Source organism: Mixophyes fleayi, chromosome 7 (genome assembly GCF_038048845.1).
Source record: "Mixophyes fleayi isolate aMixFle1 chromosome 7, aMixFle1.hap1, whole genome shotgun sequence".
In the NCBI taxonomy this organism is placed as follows: Eukaryota; Metazoa; Chordata; class Amphibia; order Anura; family Limnodynastidae; genus Mixophyes; species Mixophyes fleayi.
In genome coordinates this window covers 120353150-120378475 of record NC_134408.1, presented here as the reverse complement: position 1 = coordinate 120378475, position 25326 = coordinate 120353150, and the positions used below count along the sequence as shown (strand labels likewise).

Sequence of the window (25326 nt, the reverse complement as noted above, 5' to 3'; positions counted from 1 at the left end):
ACGAAGGGTCATAAATAGACCCCTTAATATTTTCTGTATATCTTTCATTGCAGGGTTATAGGTGGAGACTTGCAGTATACAGATGTTTGCTCTCTTTGTAATGTAACAACATATCACAAGGATTTATGCTTGGTTGATGTATTTATAGATTGCTTTCTCCTTGTAGTCTTGATGGTCTGTAAGTCATCACACTGAGGTGCATATGCCCTTCCTCTAGTTTAGAAAATATTCAGTGTTATCCGGTGGCCTGACTGTATATTACCTCTTATTGAATTTGGGGTGGTGCTGGTGAAGTAGCTACACCCTTCTGTGGGTTTTTGGTCCACATAGATGAGTGTTTTGCCATTACTCAGAGTTATAATTAGAGATGGGCGGGTCCGGTTCTCCGAGAACCGAACCCACCCGAACTTTGGGTATCCGAGTACCGAGCTGAGCAGCTCGGTACTCTCCCGCCAATTCCGAATCCAAATCGAGGCCGAACGTCATTGTGACGTCGTCGGATCTCGGGACTCGGTTCTCGCGATACTTCAACTTTATAAATACACGCCTCCACAGCAATCCATCGCCATTTGACAGAGGGAGAGAGCAGGGTGTAGTCATAGGCTAATTAGAGCAGGGACAGAGAAAGAATACAATATTGTTCTTGCAATTGCTCTAACCAAAATCGCTAGTGCAGAGAGGAGGATAGAGGTTTATTATTTTTTCTTCATATTTGGCACTCCCCAGCGCTTTTGGGTTGTCCCCCATAATTGTGCATTAATATTTCTGGCTGTCAAAAGTCATATCTGTCAGCAGTATCTACTCAATAAATGTTAGCACTCCTCAGTGTTTTTGGGGTGTCCTCTCTAATTGTGCATTAATATTTCTGGCTGTCAAAAGTCATATCTGTCAGCAGTATCTACTCAATAATTTTAAGCACTCCTCAGTGTTTTTGGGGTGTCCTCTCTAATTGTGCATTAATATTTCTGGCTGTCAAAAGTCATATCTGTCAGCAGTATCTACTCAATAAATGTTAGCACTCCTCAGTGTTTTTGGGGTGTCCTCTCTAATTGTGCATTAATATTTCTGGCTGTCAAAAGTCATATCTGTCAGCAGTATCTACTCAATAATTTTAAGCACTCCTCAGTGTTTTTGGGGTGTCCTCTCTAATTGTGCATTAATATTTCTGGCTGTCAAAAGTCATATCTGTCAGCAGTATCTACTCAATAATTTTAAGCACTCCTCAGTGTTTTTGGGGTGTCCTCTCTAATTGTGCATTAATATTTCTGGCTGTCAAAAGTCATATCTGTCAGCAGTATCTACTCAATAAATGTTAGCACTCCTCAGTGTTTTTGGGGTGTCCTCTCTAATTGTGCATTAATATTTCTGGCTGTCAAAAGTCATATCTGTCAGCAGTATCTACTCAATAATTTTAAGCACTCCTCAGTGTTTTTGGGGTGTCCTCTCTAATTGTGCATTAATATTTCTGGCTGTCAAAAGTCATATCTGTCAGCAGTATCTACTCAATAATTTTAAGCACTCCTCAGTGTTTTTGGGGTGTCCTCTCTAATTGTGCATTAATATTTCTGGCTGTCAAAAGTCATATCTGTCAGCAGTATCTACTCAATAAATTTTAGCACTCCTCTGTGTTTTTGGGGTGTCCTCCCTAATTGTGCATTAATATTTCTGGCTGTCAAAAGTCATAACTGTCAGCAGAATCTACTAAATAATTTTTAGCACTCCCCAGTGGTTTGCGCTCAGAATGGATTCAAAGCAGTCCACATATGATCTAAATGAGCAACCAGGTTCTGTCACCAGTCCTGATGTTAGTGTTCCCAGTACGTCATCTGGCCAAGGCGATGTCAAACAACAGAGTGTTTTCAAATTAGTGCAAAAAACAAAAACCAAAAAAAATTTTACTGTATTGAAGCGAAAAAGAAGTGTAACTGAGCAAAAGTTAAGTGACGATAAAAAAAAAATTGCAAGCATACCATTCTACACACGCAGTGGCAAAGAGAGAATGAGGCCTTCACCTTTGGCTATTAGTGGCAGATCCCAAAAAGTTACCCAGCCTACAATTGGTGCACAACTACTGTTACGCGTCAAAGCCGAGCGGCAAGATAACAGTGAGGCATTACAGGAGAATATTTGCTCTGATTCACAAATGACAACAATCCCTGTGGAGAGTCCATCCAACAGTGGGATGTCTAATCGTGAGCATTCTGCTGATGTGTGCCTTAATAGCCCGAGTGTAGCCGGTGATACCCAAATTGAGGATGCCACTTTGGAATTAGAAGAGGATGAGGGGGAGATTTGTGTAGGCGACGAGGGCGCTAATGATGATGTTGATGATTATGATGCAGACAGATACCAAATTGCCTTTCTCAATTTTTATTTATATTCTAGATTATATAACGGCTGAATAGTTTTCTATTTTACTCCTAGTGGAGAGAGGATCTGATGCAGACAGATACCAAACTGCCTTTGTCCATTTCAATTTATATTGTACAGTATATAACGGCTGAATTTATTAGTATTTTATACAAGTGGAGGGGGGCCTAGAGATACAGAAACCAAACTGGCTTTCTCCATGTCAATTAATATTGTACAGTCTATAACGGCTGGATTTTTTGGTATTTTATACAAGTGGAGGGGGGCCTAGAGAGACAGAAACCAAACTGGCTTTCTCCATGTCAATTAATATTGTACAGTCTATAATGGCTGAATTTTTTGGTATTTTATACAAGTGGAGGGGGGCCTTGAGAGACAGAAACCAAACTGGCTTTTTCCATTTCTTTACATATTTAACTATAAGTGTAGGGTGTAATATACATTCAAAGACGATGGCTGCATTGCCAATATGCATAGATGGAGAGGAAGACAATCTGTTTTGTGTGTAGAATAGGCCTACCAACGAAGAATTAAACTGTTTTTTTGGATGATTTATTACCTCAACAATTAGATTACTTGTCTCTAAAACAGTTGGAGCACTAAATTGGGTTAATTTAGGCCCAAAAACATGGATTTTCCAAAAAAATAGCAAAACAAAACCAAACAAAACCAAAACCAAAACCAAAACACGCAATGGCAGTTTTGCAAAACCAAAACCAAAACCAAAACACGACGGTAATCCAGATCCAAAACCGAATCCAAAACCAAAACACGGGGGTCAGTGACCATCTCTAGTTATAATGATGCACAAGATGTAAATTCCTGCTAAACTCCCGATAAATTCTGTGTTTATCTCAGTTGTTGGATGGAATGCATTAAATTCTTTGAAATCCCACATCATAAATATGTATTCTATGAAATGCTATTTTATATAGTATGTATGTGGTTTATACTGTAAAGTGCTCCGGAATTTCCCCTCTTGGTCTTACACACATAAGTTAGCTTCCACTGCAGTACCCATGAGCTGTATGTAAATATCTTTGTTAAGTATGAATAAATTGTGTATAAAGAAATCGAGTAGTTTAGCTACATTGGGCCTGATTCATCAAGGAAAGTAAGGCAAAAAAGGAGTACATTTTCTCCTGAACAAACCATGCTACAATGCAAGGGGTAAAATTAGTATATTATTTTACACATATGTTAAATACTGGCTGTTTTTTCATGTAGCATACAAATTCTTGATAGCTTTATTTTTACACTGAAATTTAAAGTTGATCGAGGACATGTCCTACCCAAACTATAAATCTGTCCCCACATTTTAAATGTACCTCACCCAATGCAACATGGTTTTGCCAAGGTGCAAAGTTACTCTTATTTTCTGCTTTATTTTCTTATGACTCAGGCGCAGAGGCCCACTGAGTGCAACGTGCGTTTTTTGTAAAAAAAAGTACGGAATTTGGCTCTGCATACTGCCGAATTTAAGAAGGAACGGATTTGAAGATACCTGATGAATGTGGGTGTAGGTCTGCTCTGCTACACAAAACACGGCAGTATACGTCCACTATCTAAGTGAAATACACATTTGCAAAAGAACGCACAGAAAAAAAAATAACTATTGAATGTTACCTGTTAATAATATAAGCATTAATGACAAAAACAGTTAAAAACAAAAAAAACCACTTTTTTTATTTTTATTTGTTCCATGAAATATATTTCTTAGGATGGTCTTAATGTCTACTGAACACTTAGACCAGCCCTGTAGCTGAAGCAAGAGATACGGCAGAGAAACAAGTAACTTTGAGATGCCCAGAGCTTGATTCGGATATAACTGCGTGCGCTCGAGTTTGGCACACCTTTACAGTAAGTTGACTGTGAGCGATCACCCCTTCCCTGCCCAGTTTCCTCACAGAAATCGTAGGCTGTAGTAAGTGACCTTTGTGTACGTAGATGCAGTGAACATTGCTGCGTTTATTTTAGGGATGAGCGCACTCGGATTTATGAAATCCGAGCCCACCCGAACGTTGCGGATCCGAGTCGGATCCGAGACAGATCCGGGTATTGGCGCCAAATTCAAATCTGAAACTGAGGCTCTGACTCATAATCCCGTTGTCGGATCTCGCGATACTCGGATCCTATAAATTCCCCGCTAGTCGCCGCCATCTTCACTCGGGCATTGATCAGGGTAGAGGGAGGGTGTGTTAGGTGGTCCTCTGTCCTGGTAGATCTCGTGCTGTGCTGTTTAGTGCTGTGCTGTGCTGTGCTGTGCTGTGCTGTGCTGTGCTGTGTTCTGCAGTATCAGTCCAGTGGTGCTGTGTGCTGTGCTCTGTCCTTCTGAGGTCAGTGGTGCTGCTGGGTCCTGTGCTGTGTCCTGTTCAGTCCAGTGGTGCTGTGTCCTGTGCTCTGTGCTTCTAAGGGCATAGTTATTTCCCCAATATTCCCCTGTGTTTAAAAAAATACCAAAAACTAATTTAATTTTTTTTAATTACCACAAAATTTGCACAACCAATCCTGCAGTATAAGCCCATTGGTACTGCAATATTACCAAGTTCACACATTCAGCAGTAAAAGTCCAGTGGTACTGCAATATTACAAAGTTCACACATTCTGCAGTATCAGTCCAGTGGTGCTGTGTCCTGTGCTCTGTCCTGCTGAGTTCCGTAGTGCTGCTGGGTCCTGTGCCGTGTCCTGTTCAGTCCAGTGGTGCTGTGTCCTGTGCTCTGTGCTTCTAAGGGCATAGTTATTTCCCCATTATTCCCAAGTTTTTAAAAAATAAAAAAAAAGTAAAAAAAAATAAAAAAATTTAAAAAAAAAAAAATATATAATAATTATAACCAAATTTGCAAAACCAATACAGCAGTATAAGTCCATTGGTACTGCAATATTACCAAGTTCACACATTCTGCAGTATCTTGTGCTACATATAATGGAGACCAAAAATTTGGAGGATAAAGTAGGGAAAGATCAAGACCCACTTCCTCCTAATGCTGAAGCTGCTGCCACTAGTCATGACATAGACGATGAAATGCCATCAACGTTGTCTTCCAAGCCCGATGCCCAATCTCGTAGTACCGGGCATGTAAAATCCAAAAAGCCCAAGTTAAGAAAAAGTAGCAAAAAGAGAAACTTAAAATCATCTGAGGAGAAACGTAAAGTTGCCAATATGCCATTTACGACACGGAGTGGCAAGGAACGGCTTAGGCCCTGGCCCGTGTTCATGACTAGTGGTTCAGCTTCACCCACGGATCTTAGCCCTCCTCCTCCTCCCCCCCCCCTACAAAAAATTGAAGAGAGTTATGCTGTCAGCAACAAAACAGCAAACAACTCTGCCTTCTAAAGAGAAATTATCACAAATCCACAAGGCGAGTCCAAGGATGTTGGTGGTTGTCAAGCCTGACCTTCCCATCACTGTACGGGAAGAGGTGGCTCGGGAGGAGGCTATTGATGATGTAGCTGGCGCTGTGGAGGAACTTGATGATGAGGATGGTGATGTGGTTATTGTAAATGAGGCACCAGGGGGGGAAACAGCTGATGTCCATGGGATGAAAAAGCCCATCGTCATGCCTGGTCAGAAGACCAAAAAATGCACCTCTTCGGTCTGGAGTTATTTTTATCCAAATCCAGACAACCAATGTATGGCCATATGTAGCTTATGTAAAGCTCAAATAAGCAGGGGTAAGGATCTTGCCCACCTAGGAACATCCTCCCTTATACGTCACCTGAATAACCTTCATAGTTCAGTGGTTAGTTCAGGAACTGGGGCTAGGACCCTCATCGGTACAGGGACACCTAAATCCCGTGGTCCAGTTGGATACACACCAGCAACACCCTCCTCGTCAACTTCCTCCACAATCTCCATCAGATTCAGTCCTGCAGCCCAAGTCAGCAGCCAGACTGAGTCCTCCTCAATACGGGATTCATCCGAGGAATCCTGCAGCGGTACGCCTACTACTGCCACTGCTGCTGCTGTTAGTCGGTCATCTTCCCAGAGGGGAAGTCGTAAGACCGCTAAGTCTTTCACAAAACAATTGACCGTCCAACAGTCGTTTGCCATGACCACAAAATACGATAGTAGTCACCCTATTGCAAATCGTATAACTGCGGCTGTAACTGCAATGTTGGTGTTAGACGTGCGCCCGGTGTCCGCCATCAGTGGAGTGGGATTTAGAGGGTTGATGGAGGTATTGTGTCCCCGGTACCAAATCCCCTCGAGATTCCACTTCACTAGGCAGGCGATACCAAAAATGTACAGAGAAGTACGATCAAGTGTCCTCAGTGCTCTAAAAAATGCGGTTGTACCCACTGTCCACTTAACCACGGACATGTGGACAAGTGGTTCTGGGCAAACGAAGGACTATATGACTGTGACAGCCCACTGGGTAGATGCATCCCCTTCCGCAGCAACAGCAACAGCTGCATCAGTAGCAGCAACTACAAAATGGCGGCTCGTGCAAAGGCAGGCAACATTGTGTATTACAGGCTTTAATAAGAGGCACAACGCTGACAACATATTAGAGAAAATGAGGGAAATTATCTCCCAGTGGCTTACCCCACTTAGACTCTCATGGGGATTTGTGGTGTCAGACAATGCCAGTAACATTGTGTGGGCATTAAATATGGGCAATTTCCAGCACGTCCCATGTTTTGCCCACACCATTAATTTGGTGGTGCAGCATTACCTCAAGAGTGACAGGGGTGTGCAGGAGATGCTTGCGGTGGCGCGCAAAATTGCTGGACACTTTTGGCATTCAGCCAGTGCCTACCGCAGACTAGAGGCACATTAAAAAAGCATGAACCTGCCCTGCCATCACCTCAAACAAGAGGTTGTGACGCGCTGGAACTCCACCCTCTATATGCTGCAGAGGATGGAGGAGCAGCAAAAGGCCATTCAGGCCTACACAGCCACCTACGACATAGGCAAAGGAGTGGGGATGCGCCTCAGTCAAGCGCAGTGGAGACTGATTTCCGTGTTGTGCAAGGTTCTGCAGCCATTTAAACTTGCCACACGAGAAGTCAGTTCCGACACTGCCAGCTTGAGTCAGGTCATTCCCCTGATCAGGCTGTTGCAGAAGCAGCTGGAGAAAGTGAGGGAGGAGCTGGTAAGCCATTGCGATTACACCAAGCATGTAGCTCTTGTGGATGTAGCCCTTCGTACGCTTTGCCAGGATCCGAGGGTGGTCACGCTTTTAAAGTCAGAGGAATACATTCTGGCCACCGTGCTCGATCCTCGGTTTAAAGCGTATGTTGTGTCTCTGTTTCCGACGGACACAAGTCTACAGCGGTGCAAAGACCTACTGGTCAGGAGATTGTCCTCTGAAGAGGACCGTGACATGCCAACAGCTCCACCCTCATTTTCTTCCACATCTATGGCTGCGAGGAAAAAGCTCAGTTTTCCCAAAAGAGGCACTGGCGGGGATGCTGATAACATCTGGTCCGGACTGAAGGACCTGCCAACCATTGCAGACATGTCTACTCTCGCTGCATTGGATGCTGTCACAATAGAAAAAATTGTGGATGATTACTTTGCTGACACCATCCAAGTAGACATGTCAGACAGTCCATATTGTTACTGGCAGGAAAAAAAGGCAGTTTGGAAGCCCCTGTACAAACTGGCTCTATTTTACCTGAGTTGTCCCCCCTCCAGTGTGTACTCGGAAAGAGTTTTTAGTGCAGCGGGGAACCTGGTCAGTGAGCGGCGAAGGAGGTTGCTTCCTCAGAACGTTGAAAAAATGATGTTTATAAAAATGAATAATCAATTCCTCAATGAAGTACAGCACTGCCCTCCAGATACTACAGAGGGACCTGTGGTTGTGGAGTCCAGCGGGGACGAATTGATAATGTGTGATGAGGAGGAAGTACACACTGTAGGGGGAGAGGAATCAGAGGTTGAGGATGAGGACGACATCTTGCCTCAGTAGAGCCTGTTTAGTCTGTACAGGGAGAGATGAATAGCTTTTTTGGTGTGGGGGCCCAAACAAACCAATCATTTCAGCCAAAGTTGTTTGGTAGGCCCTGTCGCTGAAATGATTGGTTTGTTAAAGTGTGCATGTCCTATTTAAACAACATAAGGGTGGGTGTGAGGGCCCAAGGACAATTCCATCTTGGACCTTTTTTTTTTGCATTATATGACCAATCAACAGTCGTCAATTTAAAACAAGAGGTATTGACGTGCTCTAAAACTACTGTATTGTTGTTTATATTTTATAAACACTACACTTGACAGCTTGAGTCTTTCAATAAAAAAGTAACTGTCCATTGCACGAATATTTGCAACAGGGACAATTTTAGGGTTAAGAAAGTCAACTAATAACACTTCGACGCTGTCTGTCTTTATAAACACTACACTTGGAAGTTGGAGGAGGTATTGTGGCCCCGGCACCAAATTTACTACCGGGGCCACTCCACTGTGCAGTCCATATTTAGGTGTATCAGATATTAAACAACGGTGACAGTTGATGCCCAATTTTTTAATTATATTGTGGCCTCGGTACCAAATTGTGTACCGGGGCCACCACACTACGCAGTCCATACCCTTTTTTGGTGGAATTCTGACACGTGGAGGGTTTTTTAATTATATTGTGGCCTCGGTACCAAATTGTGTACCGGGGCCACCACACTACGCAGTCAAGATAGATAGATGCGTATCATAGATAAAGTACATTCAGTGGTGTGGGGCAAATTGAAAAATATTCAAAATGCACTGACATTATCAAAAACAAGAGGTTGTCACACGCTAAAACTCCAACATGTATATGATGGAGAGGATGGAGGAGCAGCCGTATGTGTAGTGTAATGCAGATCTGTTGAAGGTTTTTTATATATTTTATTGTGGTGCCCAGTGCCCACTCCTCTAGGCAGTCCAGGTACATTTATTGGTGCGAATCATACAAGTTGATGGTTTTCTTATTATATATATTGTGGTGACCCACTCCTCTACGCAGTCCAGGTACATTTATTGGTGCGAATCATAAAAGTTCAGGGTTTTTAATATATATTGTGGTGACCCACTCCTCTACGCAGTCCAGGTACATTTATTGGTGCGATTCATAAAAGTTCAGGGTTTTTAATATATTGTGGTGACCCACTCCTCTACGCAGTCCAGGTACATTTATTGGTGCGATTCATAAAAGTTCAGGGTTTTTAATATATTGTGGTGACCCACTCCTCTACGCAGTCCAGGTACATTTATTGGTGCGATTCATAAAAGTTCAGGGTTTTTAATATATTGTGGTGACCCACTCCTCTACGCAGTCCAGGTACATTTATTGGTGCGATTCATAAAAGTTCAGGGTTTTTAATATATTGTGGTGACCCACTCCTCTACGCAGTCCAGGTACATTTATTGGTGCGAATCAAACAAGTTGATGGTTTTCTTATTATATATATTGTGGTGACCCACTCCTCTACGCAGTCCAGGTACATTTATTGGTGCGATTCATAAAAGTTCAGGGTTTTTAATATATTGTGGTGACCCACTCCTCTATGCAGTCCAGGTACATTTATTGGTGCGATTCATAAAAGTTCAGGGTTTTTAATATATTGTGGTGACCCACTCCTCTACGCAGTCCAGGTACATTTATTGGTGCGAATCATACAAGTTGATGGTTGTCTTATTATATATATTGTGGTGACCCACTCCTCTAGGCAGTCCAGGTACATTTATTGGTGCGAATCATAAAAGTTCAGGGTTTTTACTTTTTAATATATATTGTGGTGACCCACTCCTCTACGCAGTCCAGGTACATTTATTGGTGCGAATCATACAAGTTGATGGTTTTCTTATTATATATATTGTGGTGACCCACTCCTCTAGGCAGTCCAGGTACATTTATTGGTGCGAATCATAAAAGTTCAGGGTTTTTAATATATATTGTGGTGACCCACTCCTCTACGCAGTCCAGGTACATTTATTGGTGCGATTCATAAAAGTTCAGGGTTTTTAATATATATTGTGGTGACCCACTCCTCTACGCAGTCCAGGTACATTTATTGGTGCGAATCATAAAAGTTCAGGGTTTTTAATATATATTGTGGTGACCCACTCCTCTACGCAGTCCAGAAAGATACCTTGTTGCAACGTTTTGGACTAATAACTATATTGTGAGGTGTTCAGAATACACTGTAAATTAGTGGAAATGCTTGTTATTGAATGTTATTGAGGTTAATAATAGCCTAGGAGTGAAAATAAGCCCAAAAACTTGATTTTTAAACTTTTTATGTTTTTTTCAAAAAAAATCCGAATCCAAAACCTTAAATCCGAACCGAGACCTTTCGTCAAGTGTTTTGCGAGACAAATCCGAACCCCAAAAATAACGAAAATCCGGATCCAAAACACAAAACACGAGACCTCAAAAGTCGCCGGTGCACATCCCTAGTTTATTTGCGTATGGCCCGGTTCTGCGCATGCGCAGAGTGACTTTGCGCACAATACGCACAAAACTGGCGGATACGCGTTTTGATGAATCAGGTCCAACATGTAGACTGTATTTCTGATGAGCATGGAACATTTCCAGCATTCTTCTTTGCTAGCAACGTTGCTATCTAAGGCTGCCACATCCATTGTTACTGTCACTGTTCCCCTTTGTAGTTCTCCCATGCTGTGACGCTTGCTTAGGAATTCTGTAGTATCTTCTATGTGACTTTAGGAATTCTTACTACAAGGTCTGTCATTGTCCATACTTGTTATGAGGGGACTGGCTGGGTTCCCTGGTAACATGTGGATGGTGGTAATTTGCAGCTGACTAGGTATTAACTCAGCCAGTTCTGACAGTAATTTGATTGGGAATGTTTTAATAATCTTCTCAGGCTGCTGTTTATATCCTTGGCTTGGATCTTCGGTCAGTGTTCTGTAATATGTGCTATTTGAAATTGTCTGACACCTTCTTCAGTGTATTTTACTGTATCCATAACAACAACATCTCCATCCTTATCTGTTGGTTTAAAAGTGATTTTGTAGCTTTATTAAGGATCTTGTATTGAAGCTTTCTGCAGTGATGTTGTACATATGCTTTTTTTTTTTGCTGTATTGGTAATAGTGATGTGACTCTCAAGACAGAAATTGTCTATATCGTAGCCTGGTTTAATATTACGTCCCAAAGATAGGGCAAAATGTGCTGCTATAATTGTGGGGGGGGTGTAAGGTCTGCTTGTGTTCTGTCACATTCTGTTATCACAGAAATTTTCCCTGGCCTTCTTTAGATGGAGTCTCCTGAAATATTCCTCTTCATCAAATGGATTTCACCAAGATAAAATGTTCGGCCTTTGCGTAGCACCTAGATTTCAGGTTCAGACAGTTTGCTGCTGGATATGTATGTAACTTCCAGGTCTGTATTGTCTGTTTGTTCTATATCGCTCCTTTGTTTACAGTCAACAGGAGTCCCTGTTTTTCCATTGGTAATAATTGGCTCCACGGGTGTTTCTTTGGCAATGCTGCTGGTAGAATTGAATTTTTTTATAGGGCTGCACCCATGAATTCTTGTTTTTTTGTTCCGTTATTCCTTTTACATGGTTCCTATAACCTGTTACGCGGATTATTTCCTCCTCGAGTTCTTTAATGCCTGTGGTGTTCTGTGTTTCCGAAGTCTGCTTAATGGCATGTCTTTTTTCTCATTATGATAGCTCTCTTCCTGTAAAGTCTATGTATAAGGTCATTCTACTTCTGCAAAGCTCTTCTGCATATTGTGAGTTATGGGTTGTTGTTTGAGGATTTTTAATCCTCAGACCACATCATTTTATTTTCCTATTCTTGAATCTTGATTAAAAGAATATATCACTGTCGATATGTTTTCATTTTATAACCAGGCTGGTAAACTGCTCCTTTAAGCAGCGAAATGTAGCACCTGGCCCCATAGTAAAATTTAATATATATATATATATATATATATATATATATATATATATATATATATATATATATATATACACATATACACATATACATACACATATACATACATATACATACATATACATACACACACACACACATATATATATAGTCCAATTGCACTACTATACAAAGTAGTGTACTGATGTGTCTTTAGTTGGACTAAGCTCATTTTTATGACAAACTTTCAAGAGATCCTCTCTCTTCCTCAGATTAAGCAGTACTAAAAGAACTTCTTTAAGCATGCAAAACAGTGTTCTTAAATGATAATCATCTTAATGGGCAAGTATTTTAACCACAGGTAACAAATTAATCCCAGATACTTACACTCATGTGTCAGAAGAGACATGATTGTGTCTCATAAACGTCAAAAAATATTGTCGTGCCTTAAGAACTCAAGCAGATGGCCATTTGGATAGGTTTTTCTCACGACGCATTCCAAATTGAACCCAAATTGATCAAACAGCTCGGAAAATACTGCAGGCACCAATATAATTGATCTTAGTGATTTTCAAGTGTTTTGCTCTGACCTGCAAATTACCCATCTATACAGTATAGGCATCAGGGTGCTCCGTAGCACCTATTTCCCAGGTGATCCACGTGGCTGTTTTTACTTGCTGTCCTCTTGTAGCCTGACAGAGCCATATTGCAATAGAATAAACCTTAGGTTCTCCTATTAGAACAGGCACTACAGCCAGCAGTGTGTGTAAGACCACTGACCACCAGTCTGACCAGTCCTGGCAGGTGTGGGCAATATCCCCCAACATTTTTCAATAATATTGCAAAGTATTACAACTGCCCCCACCCGGCTACTTCTTAATGCCACCTGGGTGGGTACATTTTCTGGGGAGAAGTGGGCATGCAGACTGTAGGACAGTGCCTGCTGTATTTGGATAGATGTCTGCTTGCTTTGGATCCCACTTGGAATACAGCGTAAGCAAAAACTGTCAAAAGTCTTGTCTGAATAAGCCTTTAGGGTCCTGTCATATAGGGAATACTTGTGCCACATTTTTAAATGAATCACTCTGTCGATGATGGATATTAATAAAATGGATGTAAGAACCTGAGTTCAGAATACAGTAGACATTGTGGGGCTCATGTAGAGTTGGATGCAACTTCCATCTAAAAAGCAGACATAAAATGCATCCAAAAAAAACACATTTTATACAGGTATGTTAAGCCAGACGAATCGAAGCGGAGCTCCATCACTGTCAGTGTGTAACGTACACGTAGTCTTACACCCTCAAGTTTCCTATCTCCGGTGCACATGCATCTGAGTCTCTGTCTACATAAGTCACATTTGGCCCAACATTTACACTCCGGTTTGAAATCGCATAAAAACCTAAGGACTAACAGGACAAATTAGGATAGTAATATAATAGTCAGTGAGTACAACAGAACCCAATTCACTCGAACACATTAGTATGTTACTATTCTTTTTTCTTATTTTCCAAGTGCTGAAACCTGTTCCGGATTAGGCAACTCATGCTAAATTAAAGATCTACATTTACATCATTAATACAGCCCAGGTTAGTGTAATTATTATTATTATCATTTATTTATATTGTGTCAACCAGGGCCATCAGAACACAGCGCACAGGAGTCTCGTCTGCCTGCCCGCACTGAAAAAAATGGTTTTTTTACGGCACGGACACTTATAACTTAACGTCCAAATCCCCGCTCTGATCAGAGCAGGGATTAGAGTAGGCGCACTGAGGCGCCTCGCTACGGGGAAACGGCACATGTGCTGTGAAGCCCCAAAGGAATGTCACTGCGATTACGCAAATAGCCGACAAGGGGGGCGCTGAAAATGTCAGTATCAGCCCTGGCGCCAACCATATTATGCAGCGCTGTACTGAATATAGGTAATCATTCACATCATCTGCCCCATTACATTCTAAATTCCCTAAAATACACACACACACAAATGTCCATTTTGTCAGAAGCCACTTAACCTACCAGTATATCTTTGGACTATGACATGAAATTAAAGCACCTTCAGAAAAAAGCACCCAAACACAGGGATGACATACAGACTCCACACAGATAGAGCATTGGTTGGAATCAAATTGGAAAGAGAATGACAGACTATTGTGTACTGTGTGAATTGGGTCCAAACACTGGACAATTAAAGTAGCATTTCATTATATTTCTCATCCTTAAAAACGTGTAACATGGCCACTGGAAAGGATTTAAAAACTTGAAAACATTTTCTGTCTATAATGTTTTATATCTGTTGCAACGACTGCAGCCTGTGCTCCAGTTTTGTGACTGGAAATGTCAATGTCTATTTAAAATGCAAGTGTAATGGGACAGCAATATTTCATAGTCCTCTACATAAAAGTATGATAGGCTTAGGTTATTCAAAGTCATGCTGTTTTTTCGTGAATCAAAAAGGGGCTGGAGAGCCAAGTGAATATTTAACGAAGAAGAGTAAATCTTCCAGACATAAGTGGGTGGCTTTGTACAAAAGAACTCCCATAATTTCAAATTAGATTGAATCCTAAGAAATAGCAGAATGACGTACAGTACATGCTGTATGGCTCTTAGTGAAGGGACGCAATGTAGTCGACCCCCAAGCATTGTAAGTGATATTTGCAATCTTAAATTACAGATTATTAAGTCAGTTATTTATAGGCCTCTATTACATTTAAATAAAAAAACATCTAGGTTTGATGGATTCCGTGCTGTCATAATCGCATATTTGGAAACTTTAAATAAGTAAAGTCATATATGAATAATCATGTGAAACCTTCATAGCAAAATCATATCACATATCAATAGGACAACGATAAATATTTCCTTCAACCAGTGGTACTAAAATAGAATTTCTAGTATACCTGAATTTAGCATATGCAAAAAGTGACAAAGGTAAACTAAACACTTATTGCATTTGTGCCTTATATGAAAACCTCCCATCAAGCTGCAAGTAAGTGTAAACATTAAATAGGAGACACTGACTTAACAGATTAGTGAAAAACATAGAGTAAGGTTTTCTAAGCTAAATGATCCTGAGGGAGATCACAGACCAGATGTAGGCAACTAGCCAGAAGCTGGCGGGCATGGTTGGACTTGTAGTTCCACAAATGCTAGAAAGTTTCGGGTTGCTTTTGCTTGCCATAGACCATGGCCCTGAGATGTACCTACAAATCCTACGCTGAGATGATGATAATTTGCCAGTATGTACACTAGTAACAAGATTTTCTCAGTGCTGCATTCTTTTTCAATAATTCATAAGCTGAATAGGAACTATTTGCAGATTATCAAAAGGACTACCCATTTTGGATGTAACCTAGCAAGGTCACTTATGTGTTCGTTCAAATATATGGGGGGGGGGGGGGGGGAAAGGTTACCAGTGGGTTTCTGACCTTCTATTTCAACGCTTAAATTACTTACTGGAACAATTGCAGAACAAGCTGAAACAATATTGCATGGTTCAGTAAATGGTTTGCAGACGGTGCAAGTACTTTCTGGCTACACTGCAAGTCACCAAGCGCATGACACTTCTATTTATGCAGTCAAGCAACACTGAAGAACATGAGGTCAGTGAATTGGTAATGAGCCCTTTTATCAGATCACTATGCTTAGCCATAGAAGTACCACAAACAATGCTAAAACAGCATTGTGATTCAATACTGTACACTGCATGTATTAGTAATGAGAAGTTGTTGTGCATTACCGTGTTTACAATATAATATACCATGTACAACATAGCGCAATGCAAAAGAAAAAGGAATGGCGGTAAAATGAAAACAAATTACAGTATTTCTTATGCAAGGAAAGTAACAAATGGAATTTCTTACAAAGGTGAAATTTTAGACAGATTAGTTTTTCTAATAGGGAACAGGATGGTGGAAAACAGGCCAGTCCTGAGTTGAATAATGAAAGAGATTAGTGTAAGATCTCATTCAGTCTATAATAGGGACATACTAAATAAAAGGTAGCCTTGCTGTTGTAACTGTGTAATTAAAGATGTTTTGCTTGTAACACATTCACCGATTGATATTAATAGCATAAACGTACTTAATTTGTATACAGTAGATAGAAAGATTATCAGAATCAAGACCTGTGCAAGTTAAGGTTTACAGATGTGATGATATCAATGCAATCGCTGTAGTACGGTCGTGGTCCAGGTGATGAGATCTGTATACCTATTAATGCCAGATCGGTGTAGCTTACAAATACTGGATAACATTTCGGGAGCAATATTGTCAACCACATGTTTGCTATGAAATGCTGATCGGTGCCTGTCATCATTGCCAAGAGCTTCAGCAGTAACTGAGGTCATTAGGTCTTACAAGAGCCCTGTGTGAGCAACGAGTGGGTCAATGGTGCAAGAGAGATGGAAGACCTTTTAGTGAGATTACTATGTTCTGCCTCGGCAGTCACTCCACCAAATGACGTTCATGCCCCCCCCCCCCCCCCCCCCGCAACTGTGCGCTTACAGCGAGGCATCAGGTGAGGAATATTGACCTACCTGGTAAGCATCAGGGATATTGACCGTCTCCCCATGTTCTGCAACATACCCGATGATGCCCTTTCCCCAGGGCACCTGGACGTCGTTGGAATTCTCCACGCTGCAAGAAGGCAGTAGGGTGGTCCCTGCATGCACGTCAAAGAACTTTGACACCAAACTCTTTTTGTTGGCAGTGCCTTCAACCAAGAACAGGGAGCATCTGTCAGCATCCACCATGATGCATACAAAGATCAAGATCTTGTAGCAAAGACTTGTGAGGTTTAGTTCGTTGGATATGTCCTTCACCAGTTCCAGAAAGAATTCCCTCTCGTCGTTCTCCTTCAGGTGGTACTTGTAGTCAATGGCAGTGGATGGATACTGGGGGATGTTGACCCTGGATTCCAACAGGGCACTGAGGATATGAGCAGTAGTGGGTGGGAGGGAACTGGCCTTCCTGAGCAAGGCTCTTCTCCTCATACTGGTCAGGGGTTCCTGGGCTCTGGAGTTCACATGTTCATCGTAGGTCCTGTTGACATTGATGGCCTTGGACCTAGCAAAACTTTTCCTCAGCTCCTTTTGAGATGCTCTCCTCTGCAACCCATCCCCACGGTTCCCCCAACAGTCCTTGCTCTTATCATCCGTGCTAGAGTTTGAAAGCGTTTTGGACAATTGGTTCCTCTTCAACCACTTCTCCACCATGCAGTGCTTTCCTTTTCTGATCAGGTAGTCCTCAAAGAGATCTGGATGTTTGTCCAAAAAACTTTCCACTTTAGAAAAGTCCAGCGCTGGCTCTGACATCTCTGCAATGTTGCTTCCTCTTTGCCGAATTCAATCAGTCCCAACGTTAAAAGGTATTCAAGTTTGCAGCAGCATGTTGTGTGGAATTTCCACGGTCTTAATGCACCTGCTACTTCCCAGTGAATTCCTTTCACACTCTCCTCTGGGGATTCCCTCACTATTAAAATGATGCAGCACACTGACTTAATGCAAATAACCACACTATTATTATGAATATATCCCCATTTCCTTTCCCTGCATCATAATGTATGTTGCATGTGGGATATGCCAGCTTTCTGCGGATGCAGCCTATAATCCTGGGAAGCCCAGCCGTTCTCTCCCTGCGCTTGCAAAGATGCACTGAAGCAGCATAGCGCTGCTGTAGGTGTCACCCAGCAGCCATAGGAACCTCCCAGTGACGCAAATACCTCTGGGTGGAGCGTGCGTACAGGAGAGGGTTAACGTTAACCATTGCGCTGCTCTGCTCAAGAACCCATCTCTCTCTGCAGCTTCCTTTTATAATAGGGCGCTCTCATTGAAGTTTACCACTTTTACGCCGGGAATAATATTTATGTAAGAGTCACAACTTCGTCTTGGAAATAATTACGTATAAAGGAACTTAATAATGCAAACTCAATGTCCATATTATATTGGTGATGTTTAATTTAACAGTTTAAACAATCATGTGAGTACAGCCCTTTGGCAGATGCTCACTTATGTGTTCTTGTACGCTCAGTACCAGTGTGTAATTGCTAAATGTATGTATTGTATTTCATGCATAATGTATTTTTGTATGTACTACTTTACTTTAATATAGGTGGCATTGAGACATCCCACCATTCTGGCATGTATCACTTGAACCGTGAAACATGTAGAAACGGGGGAAAAAGAGTTAATAAATAACTGTTTCACCACTGGTATTACGTCCCAGTCTGCTCACATGTATATATGCAATGATGAGAAATAATGCTAGATTGCTATGGTGGGTGGTTATGTGTTCAGCCTTTGAAACTTTTCGAATTTTCCTTTTGATTATAAATAGCCTACACCATGGATTCTCAACACAACGCGTTATATCTGCATTATTATACGTTTACTAAACAAACACTAAAGTCAGTAAATGTTTACCAGGTCGCCTATAGCTTGTGTAAATTTATAAGAAGTAGCCTAATAGTCCATAAATGTTTTCGAATGGGAGGGGATACTAGCAAAAGTTACCTGGCTCTTGCTTATGGCATAACAGTTTACAGCAGGGTTTCCCAAACCCAGTCCTCAGGGCTCCCTAACAGTGCAGGTTTTTCTAATCTCCTTGCTGGAGCACAGGTGTATTCATTACTGACTGACACATTGTAACAGATCTACAGGTGGTCCTAATTATGTCACATGTGATCCAGAAAACCTGCACTGTTGGGGAGCCCTGAGGACTGGGTTTGGGAAACCCTGGCTTAAGGTATAGTGAACTGAAGGGGGGAGGGGAGATGTGTTGATCATGCCCGTCAACCATCAGTAAATATACTGTGGAAACTCCCGTCAATGTAGAGGGGGACAGCGTAAAGGTTGCTGTAATAAGCCCCGCCTTCTTGGTGTGCAAGAGTGCTAGTTTTGTGAGTGAAGGACGCCGTGGGGGGTCTGATTTCTTATGACACCACTAAAGATGGGAGTTAGGTTACCAATTGTCCACCCAAAAGGTGAAATTATGCTCAACATAATACAGACTTGTACTTTTTACACTTTGCCCTTCCCCTTGAACTCAGTTGCAACTAGATAATTATCCATATTAAACATCAGGATCTGCTTATTATCGAGAACATCCCACTGCTGGAACCACCACCTTCCCTCACAAAGCCTGGTATAGAGGTGCAAAAGCAGGCACACAAATGTCACAAAAGATTATTATTATTATTATTATAATAATAATAATAATTATTATTATTATTATTATTGTTTTAAAACAAGGATGCGTCTTCTGTGCTTCCCCGTGCTGTGTTGCTCTGTAATAAATTGCACCCAGTATACCTTGCACCTTGTAAAACAAGAGCTCTTACAATAAACCCTGCCATATCAAATATACATTTACATTATTTTATCATTATTTTAGTTACTTATATTTATAATAAGTTTTGCAGCTGTAAACTGTTACTGTTGTTATATATTAAAAAAAATATTTCAATACAAATATGATTTTTAGATGCAGGAAAATATTCGGAAATGCGTGTGACCTATTTTACAGTCTAATTATCCTCTGCCTGATGTCATTGTCATTAAATAGAACTCACTACATGTTGCATGACTAGGGGGCAATCTATTTGCATTCCTAATTGGAGGATTCCAGAGTTCTATTTATTCCAACAATTGATCTGTTTTATGTTATATCGCTAGAGTACTGGGGAAGGTTATTTGCCCTTTTTAAAACAAACAGTTATAAATATTAAAAACAAGAATACATGAGCAAGACAAATAGAGAATAAATAATTGCACTGCACAAAAAGTCTGAATATTGCCACAATACATTCCTCACTGATACACGATCCTAAACATACATGTTGACATGTCATCATGATTGAACCACTACAGATGGAGTAGATTTCCGTGTGCTTTATATGCTGGACCATGATGCTCATACCACTTAATATTCCTGTTATATATACCCCTAAAGTGATAAGGATGGGTCCCGTTCATGGGGTTCAAAGAATCTAAATAATACTTACCTGTTTTATGTTGGTGAGGGCCTGGAGAAGTGTCACTTAACAATGACATCATTGAGCCGGTGCACAGTGACATCACAGAGCACTCTACGTTCAGCCACTGCACTACAGAAAAAAATTGAAGCGCAAGGGGACTTAAAGAGCCGGATCTCCCAAGTTCAGGCACCTAAATATTTAGAGGCACCCTCATTGTAAGAGGACAGTGGCCTTTTTCAAACAATGTGGCCTGTATGCCTTCATGGAATACCAATATTATTCCTACACACTTTATTTATTTTATTCAAGACCGTGCAAACTAGCAAAACATGCATTATCATTTTTAAGTGCATATTTTATTGTGAAAAACTATGTGTAGAATCCTGTTTTTTGGCTGTTTTGGAAAGGTGGTATGATACCAAAAGCAAGAACACAAAGTATAGCTTAGGGATGGTTAGAAAAAAATACACACATTTGCTTTTAGTTCTTGCAATTTCAATGTAAAAAAACAAAAACAACACTTTTTGGCCACTTTGGGTAGATTATCTTTGCTGTGTGGATGTATAAGCAAACTAATAGTAAAATAATATTTAAAAATATGTCTCCTTGCATTGTAGATTATGACAAGGAAGAACACAGTTACAATACACTTAAAAATAGGATGGATTGTAAACAACATCACTATATTTTCTTGCATTCATGGTCTGTCTGCCTCTGATCGCAATGATGATTCCCTATTTTTGTTGTGTCCTACCTACAATAGAACACACCATACCACAAAGGACCGTTAGCATCTGACACACCACAGTGTAAACAGTGCAAAGCATTGTAAACATGACCATTAATGATAGGTGTTTTAATGCTCATTTTTCAAGCCTGTGCTTTAAGGCAGATTGTCCAGAAAATAATGTAAGTGAATGAACCTGTACACACATAGTTTCTGACAAGCGCACATTTTGCTTTGCTGCAGGTCTATTTTGACGTTGCCTGCAGCATTCAGAAGCGGTAAGGCTCAGTAAAATACAATGCAGTACTGGAATGCTCATTAAGTACATAGAGCACAATACTGCAGGGAAGCTTTTGAGAAGTGTTAATAGACACACTTCTAAATCTCTATTAAAGCGAGGACAAAGTACAAAGTTTTATATATGCTTTTAACAAGCAGTAATTGTCAATGCCTCTATGTGCGCTTTTTAACATACCTCTGTATATTTGCCCTAACAGAAACAAATATTATCCTATGTAGAGATAACAGAGTTGCTGTAGATTAGCACTAAATTTAAAATGCAAATTGCTACCTATATAGGATCTAGAAAAAACATTCTCACAAATACACACTAAGGGGTATATTTACTAAACTGTGGGTTTGAAAAAGTGGAGATGTTGCCTATAGCAACCAATCAGATGCTAGCTTTCCTTTATTTAGTGCATTCTAAAAAAAAAAAGCCAGAATCTGATTGGTTGCTATAGGCAACATCTCCATTTTTTCAAACCCACAATTTAGTAAATATACCCCTAAAACTGCGGGTTTGAAAAAGTGGAGATGTTACCTATAGCAACCAATCACATTCTAGCTGTCATTTTGTAGAATGTACTAAATAAATGATAACTATAACTTGATTGGTTGCTATAGGCAACATCTCCACTTTTTCAAACAGCAGTTTTGTAAATATACCCCTAAGTTTTATTAGTAAAACTAAATATTTGTGATATAACACTGCGATAGTGGAGAGTAGTTTGTTTCTATGCAAACCAGAGAAAAAAATGAAGCCATAAGAAATCCCTTTTAAATGACAGACCACACAAAAAGAGTATGGTATTGCTAATATTGCGAAACCCAATTGACAACTTCAAATGATGGATGAATATATATATCTATAATGTAAATGTCTAGTGGCGTGTGTTAGTCTGTCTGTGTGTGTGTGGAAAAAATAAAACCAAGCTGCAGCGCCACCTGCTGGGCGGAGTTATACACTGACCTACTAAATTCTTAGTGTGTGTGGGAAAAAAAATTCAGAAAGGGCTGAAATTTGGTATACTAAGATGTTTTTAATTTGTTAATTTAATTTGTTAATTGTTAAAAGTGTTTATAAAGATTTAAAATATATATATATATATATATATTTCTTGAAGGAGAAGTGACAGTTGGGAGTGGTTGGTGGTTCCCGGGGGTGACAGTGGGGAGGGGTTGGTGGTTGAGGCCTGGGCTATGGCCCAAATGCATGACAAGAACCGTTTTAACACCTTAAGTAGCTTGATTTGACTAGAATGCATGAGTATCATGCACGGGTTAACTTATATATATATATATATATATATATATATATATATATATATATGGGAACACTGTTAGTTTAGACTCAATGAGTGACATTGTGTGGGTCATTTAAATATGTGGACAACCAATGGTCAAAAAAAGTCAATATAAAATAATAAATAGTAATTAATAGCCTTATTAAATATTGATAAGGATCAACATATAGTGCTATTTAAACAAAATAAAAATGTATTAATGTGTCTTTACCTGGAAATCACAATCACTATTCTTTGGAAAAACCTATGTGTCAAAAAAAACATTTTTACAAATGCAGTTTTGTAAGTATGTCCGGGTTAACAGTATCAGATGTAATATAATTCTAGTCAGAGCATTAGATTCTCATCACTCCTCCAGTTCCATGCATGGATATAGAATCCCTGGCTCAATTGTATCCAAAAATATAAGGCAGGTCCAAACAAGTCCAGCAATCAAAATAGAGTTGTGCTTAGTCCCCTGACGCGTTTCTTCACAGTCATAGGTTTCATCAGAGGCACTTATGAGCTTATACATTCTATTTAGTATTCTATTATTATTGTTGATTTGTAATGCGGCACAGGGCGGGAGAGTGGGGAAAACAGAGCTTAACATAAAACAGGGACTTGCAAGGTAGAGAAAATAAATGCAGACATGAAAACAAAGGGTAGGGAGGGCCCTCATGAAAGAGCTTTCAATCTAATTGGAAGATGGCACAGTTGAAACAATAGGAGAGAATGCGGTTGAGAGTGGAGATTGGGACAGTAGTGAGGATGTACTAGTGTGAGTAGTATAGGTGGGTAAAGCTCTAATAAACCATTCACTGATGATTATTTAAAAGCTGCTGATGAATAGAGAACAAGTAAGTTGATCTAATATTACAATGCAAATATCCCCTCCCCTTAGATTGTACGCTCCTCTGAGCGGGGCCATCTCTCCTCCTGTTTCCACCACTTCTAACTCTGCTCTCCAGCTACTTAGCCCTCCTCCTCAAAGGTCCTCCACCCCACGTCCACTTTCGCTCCCTCCTCCCCCCTGGGGGTCTCCCTGTCTTCCGCGCCCCCCTTCTTGGGCCCCGTCATTTTCGGATCCTCCCTCCCCTTTCCCCGCCCTCTCTAGCTGTGCATTGAGCGTACTGAGTTGCTGTGTTTACTGTACTGTGCTGTCTCCCATTGTATTGTGATTTTGTTTGTCTCTGTACGGCGCTGCGGATGCCTTGTAGCGCCTTATAAATAAATATTAATAATAATAATAAATCATTATATATTAGTTAAAAATATGACATCAATTTGAAAAAGTCACTAATAAAAAATATGTTAAGCACAGATGGTAACGGTTAAATAAAGTCATTTGCTTGTCAATTGGATGTATATTTAATTGCTTACGCAATCTGCACCCAAATCTAAAGAAACGACTCATTAGCACAACAGTTAGTAGTTTTTGAATCTGTTGGAGTCAAGGAAAACCATCCCTTTTATATACATGTCAAAGCTTTACAGCAACTTAGTTATTTTGACAGATACAGAGGTCCAGGCTGCACATTCCAGATTATATAACAACCTTAGTGACATTTAGCATTTCAAGTATATCCTAATTGAAATATAACTTTATATACTTTAAATATATTGGGGCTGATGCAGAATTGGACGCAAAATGAGAGTAAATGCAGTCATAGATATCTTGAGATGCGTCCGTGTCGGCATTGGCAGCATATACAGCAAGTCATCATTAGCAAGTATTTGCGCTTGCCCCATAGTAGGTGCAAAATATACACCTCCTAACAGGTGTATATGCCTGTACCTGCAGGCCTGCGTGAGCCGTATTTTTGTACATTACTGGCTGCTACCTACTAAGGCTGGGTGCACACTACAGTGTTTTCAGCCAACTATTGGGCCAATCATCCTATCAACGACCGTTCAGCTTGATATCGCATTAGTGTGTACACTTAGATGATAAACGATAGTCGTTCCAAAGTACCGACCATCATTTCATTTGATTTTTAAACCGGACTTAATCTTGTTGGAATGCTGTCTCTTCCAATTCTGCAGTGTGTATGCACTCACAATCAGGATGTCCATAGAGTTTACAAAGTCATGCTCTTTTCTGCTGATGGTTATGACAGATAAAGAACACAGATCTGAGGGTAAATCTTTTAAAATCTGTATAGTGTGTAAGCATGAATCGGCATGCTGATCGGGACTTTTGTTTTTTCCAGTTGTTAGTAAAATCATTGTAGATAACACATTGGTCAGAAATACTGTAGTCTGTATTCAGCCTAACTCCTTGTAACAGTTAATATATACATCAGTCACATCGTTTAGCTGCAGGTCAAACTTTGCCACTTCAAGCATTCAGCCAATGGAAGGAAATAACGCTATGTAATTTTTTAATTCCTTCTGAATTATGGAAAGCATCGACTTCATCATCATCACCATTTATTTATATAGCGCCACTGATTTGTACAGAGAACTCATTCACATCAGTCCCTGCCCCCATTGGAGCTTACACATCAAGAGTTAAATAGTAGCATACACTGATCTGCATTATATACCTAACACCAGTAAATTGATTGATTACTTTAGAAAGCGGAAACCTAACTTTCTGTCTGTTTTCCAACATGACATCCACAGCAGCAGTGGACACTGTCATCTTAATGCCACAATCACCAGTTCTATGAATATTCATTTTGCAGCCAACACTTACATGATGAAAATCTCTTCCAACTGCTCACTGTTACTATGGAAGAGTGCTAGTCTAAAGATCTCACAGCAGATTGGGAGATTGGAGAATACCCTCCGGACACTGCAGAGAAATATTGATGTAATGTTACTAAGCATTATTAGAGACATAATAGGGTGCTGGGACCTCT

The 25326-nt window shown here is 40.4% G+C and overlaps 1 protein-coding gene across 2 annotated transcripts in view; it reads right to left on the bottom strand.

Moving 5' to 3' along the window:
* PDE11A (phosphodiesterase 11A) overlaps positions 1–17868 on the bottom strand; it is a 426226-nt gene extending 408358 nt beyond the window's left edge. For both annotated transcript variants that reach the window (XM_075180554.1, XM_075180553.1), the window contains exon 1: positions 16731–17868. In XM_075180554.1, coding sequence (XP_075036655.1) covers positions 16731–17507 — 777 coding nt within the window. In that variant the 5' untranslated portion in view covers positions 17508–17868. The remainder of the gene's footprint in view (positions 1–16730) is intronic.
* Positions 17869–25326: the final 7458 nt, after the last annotated feature.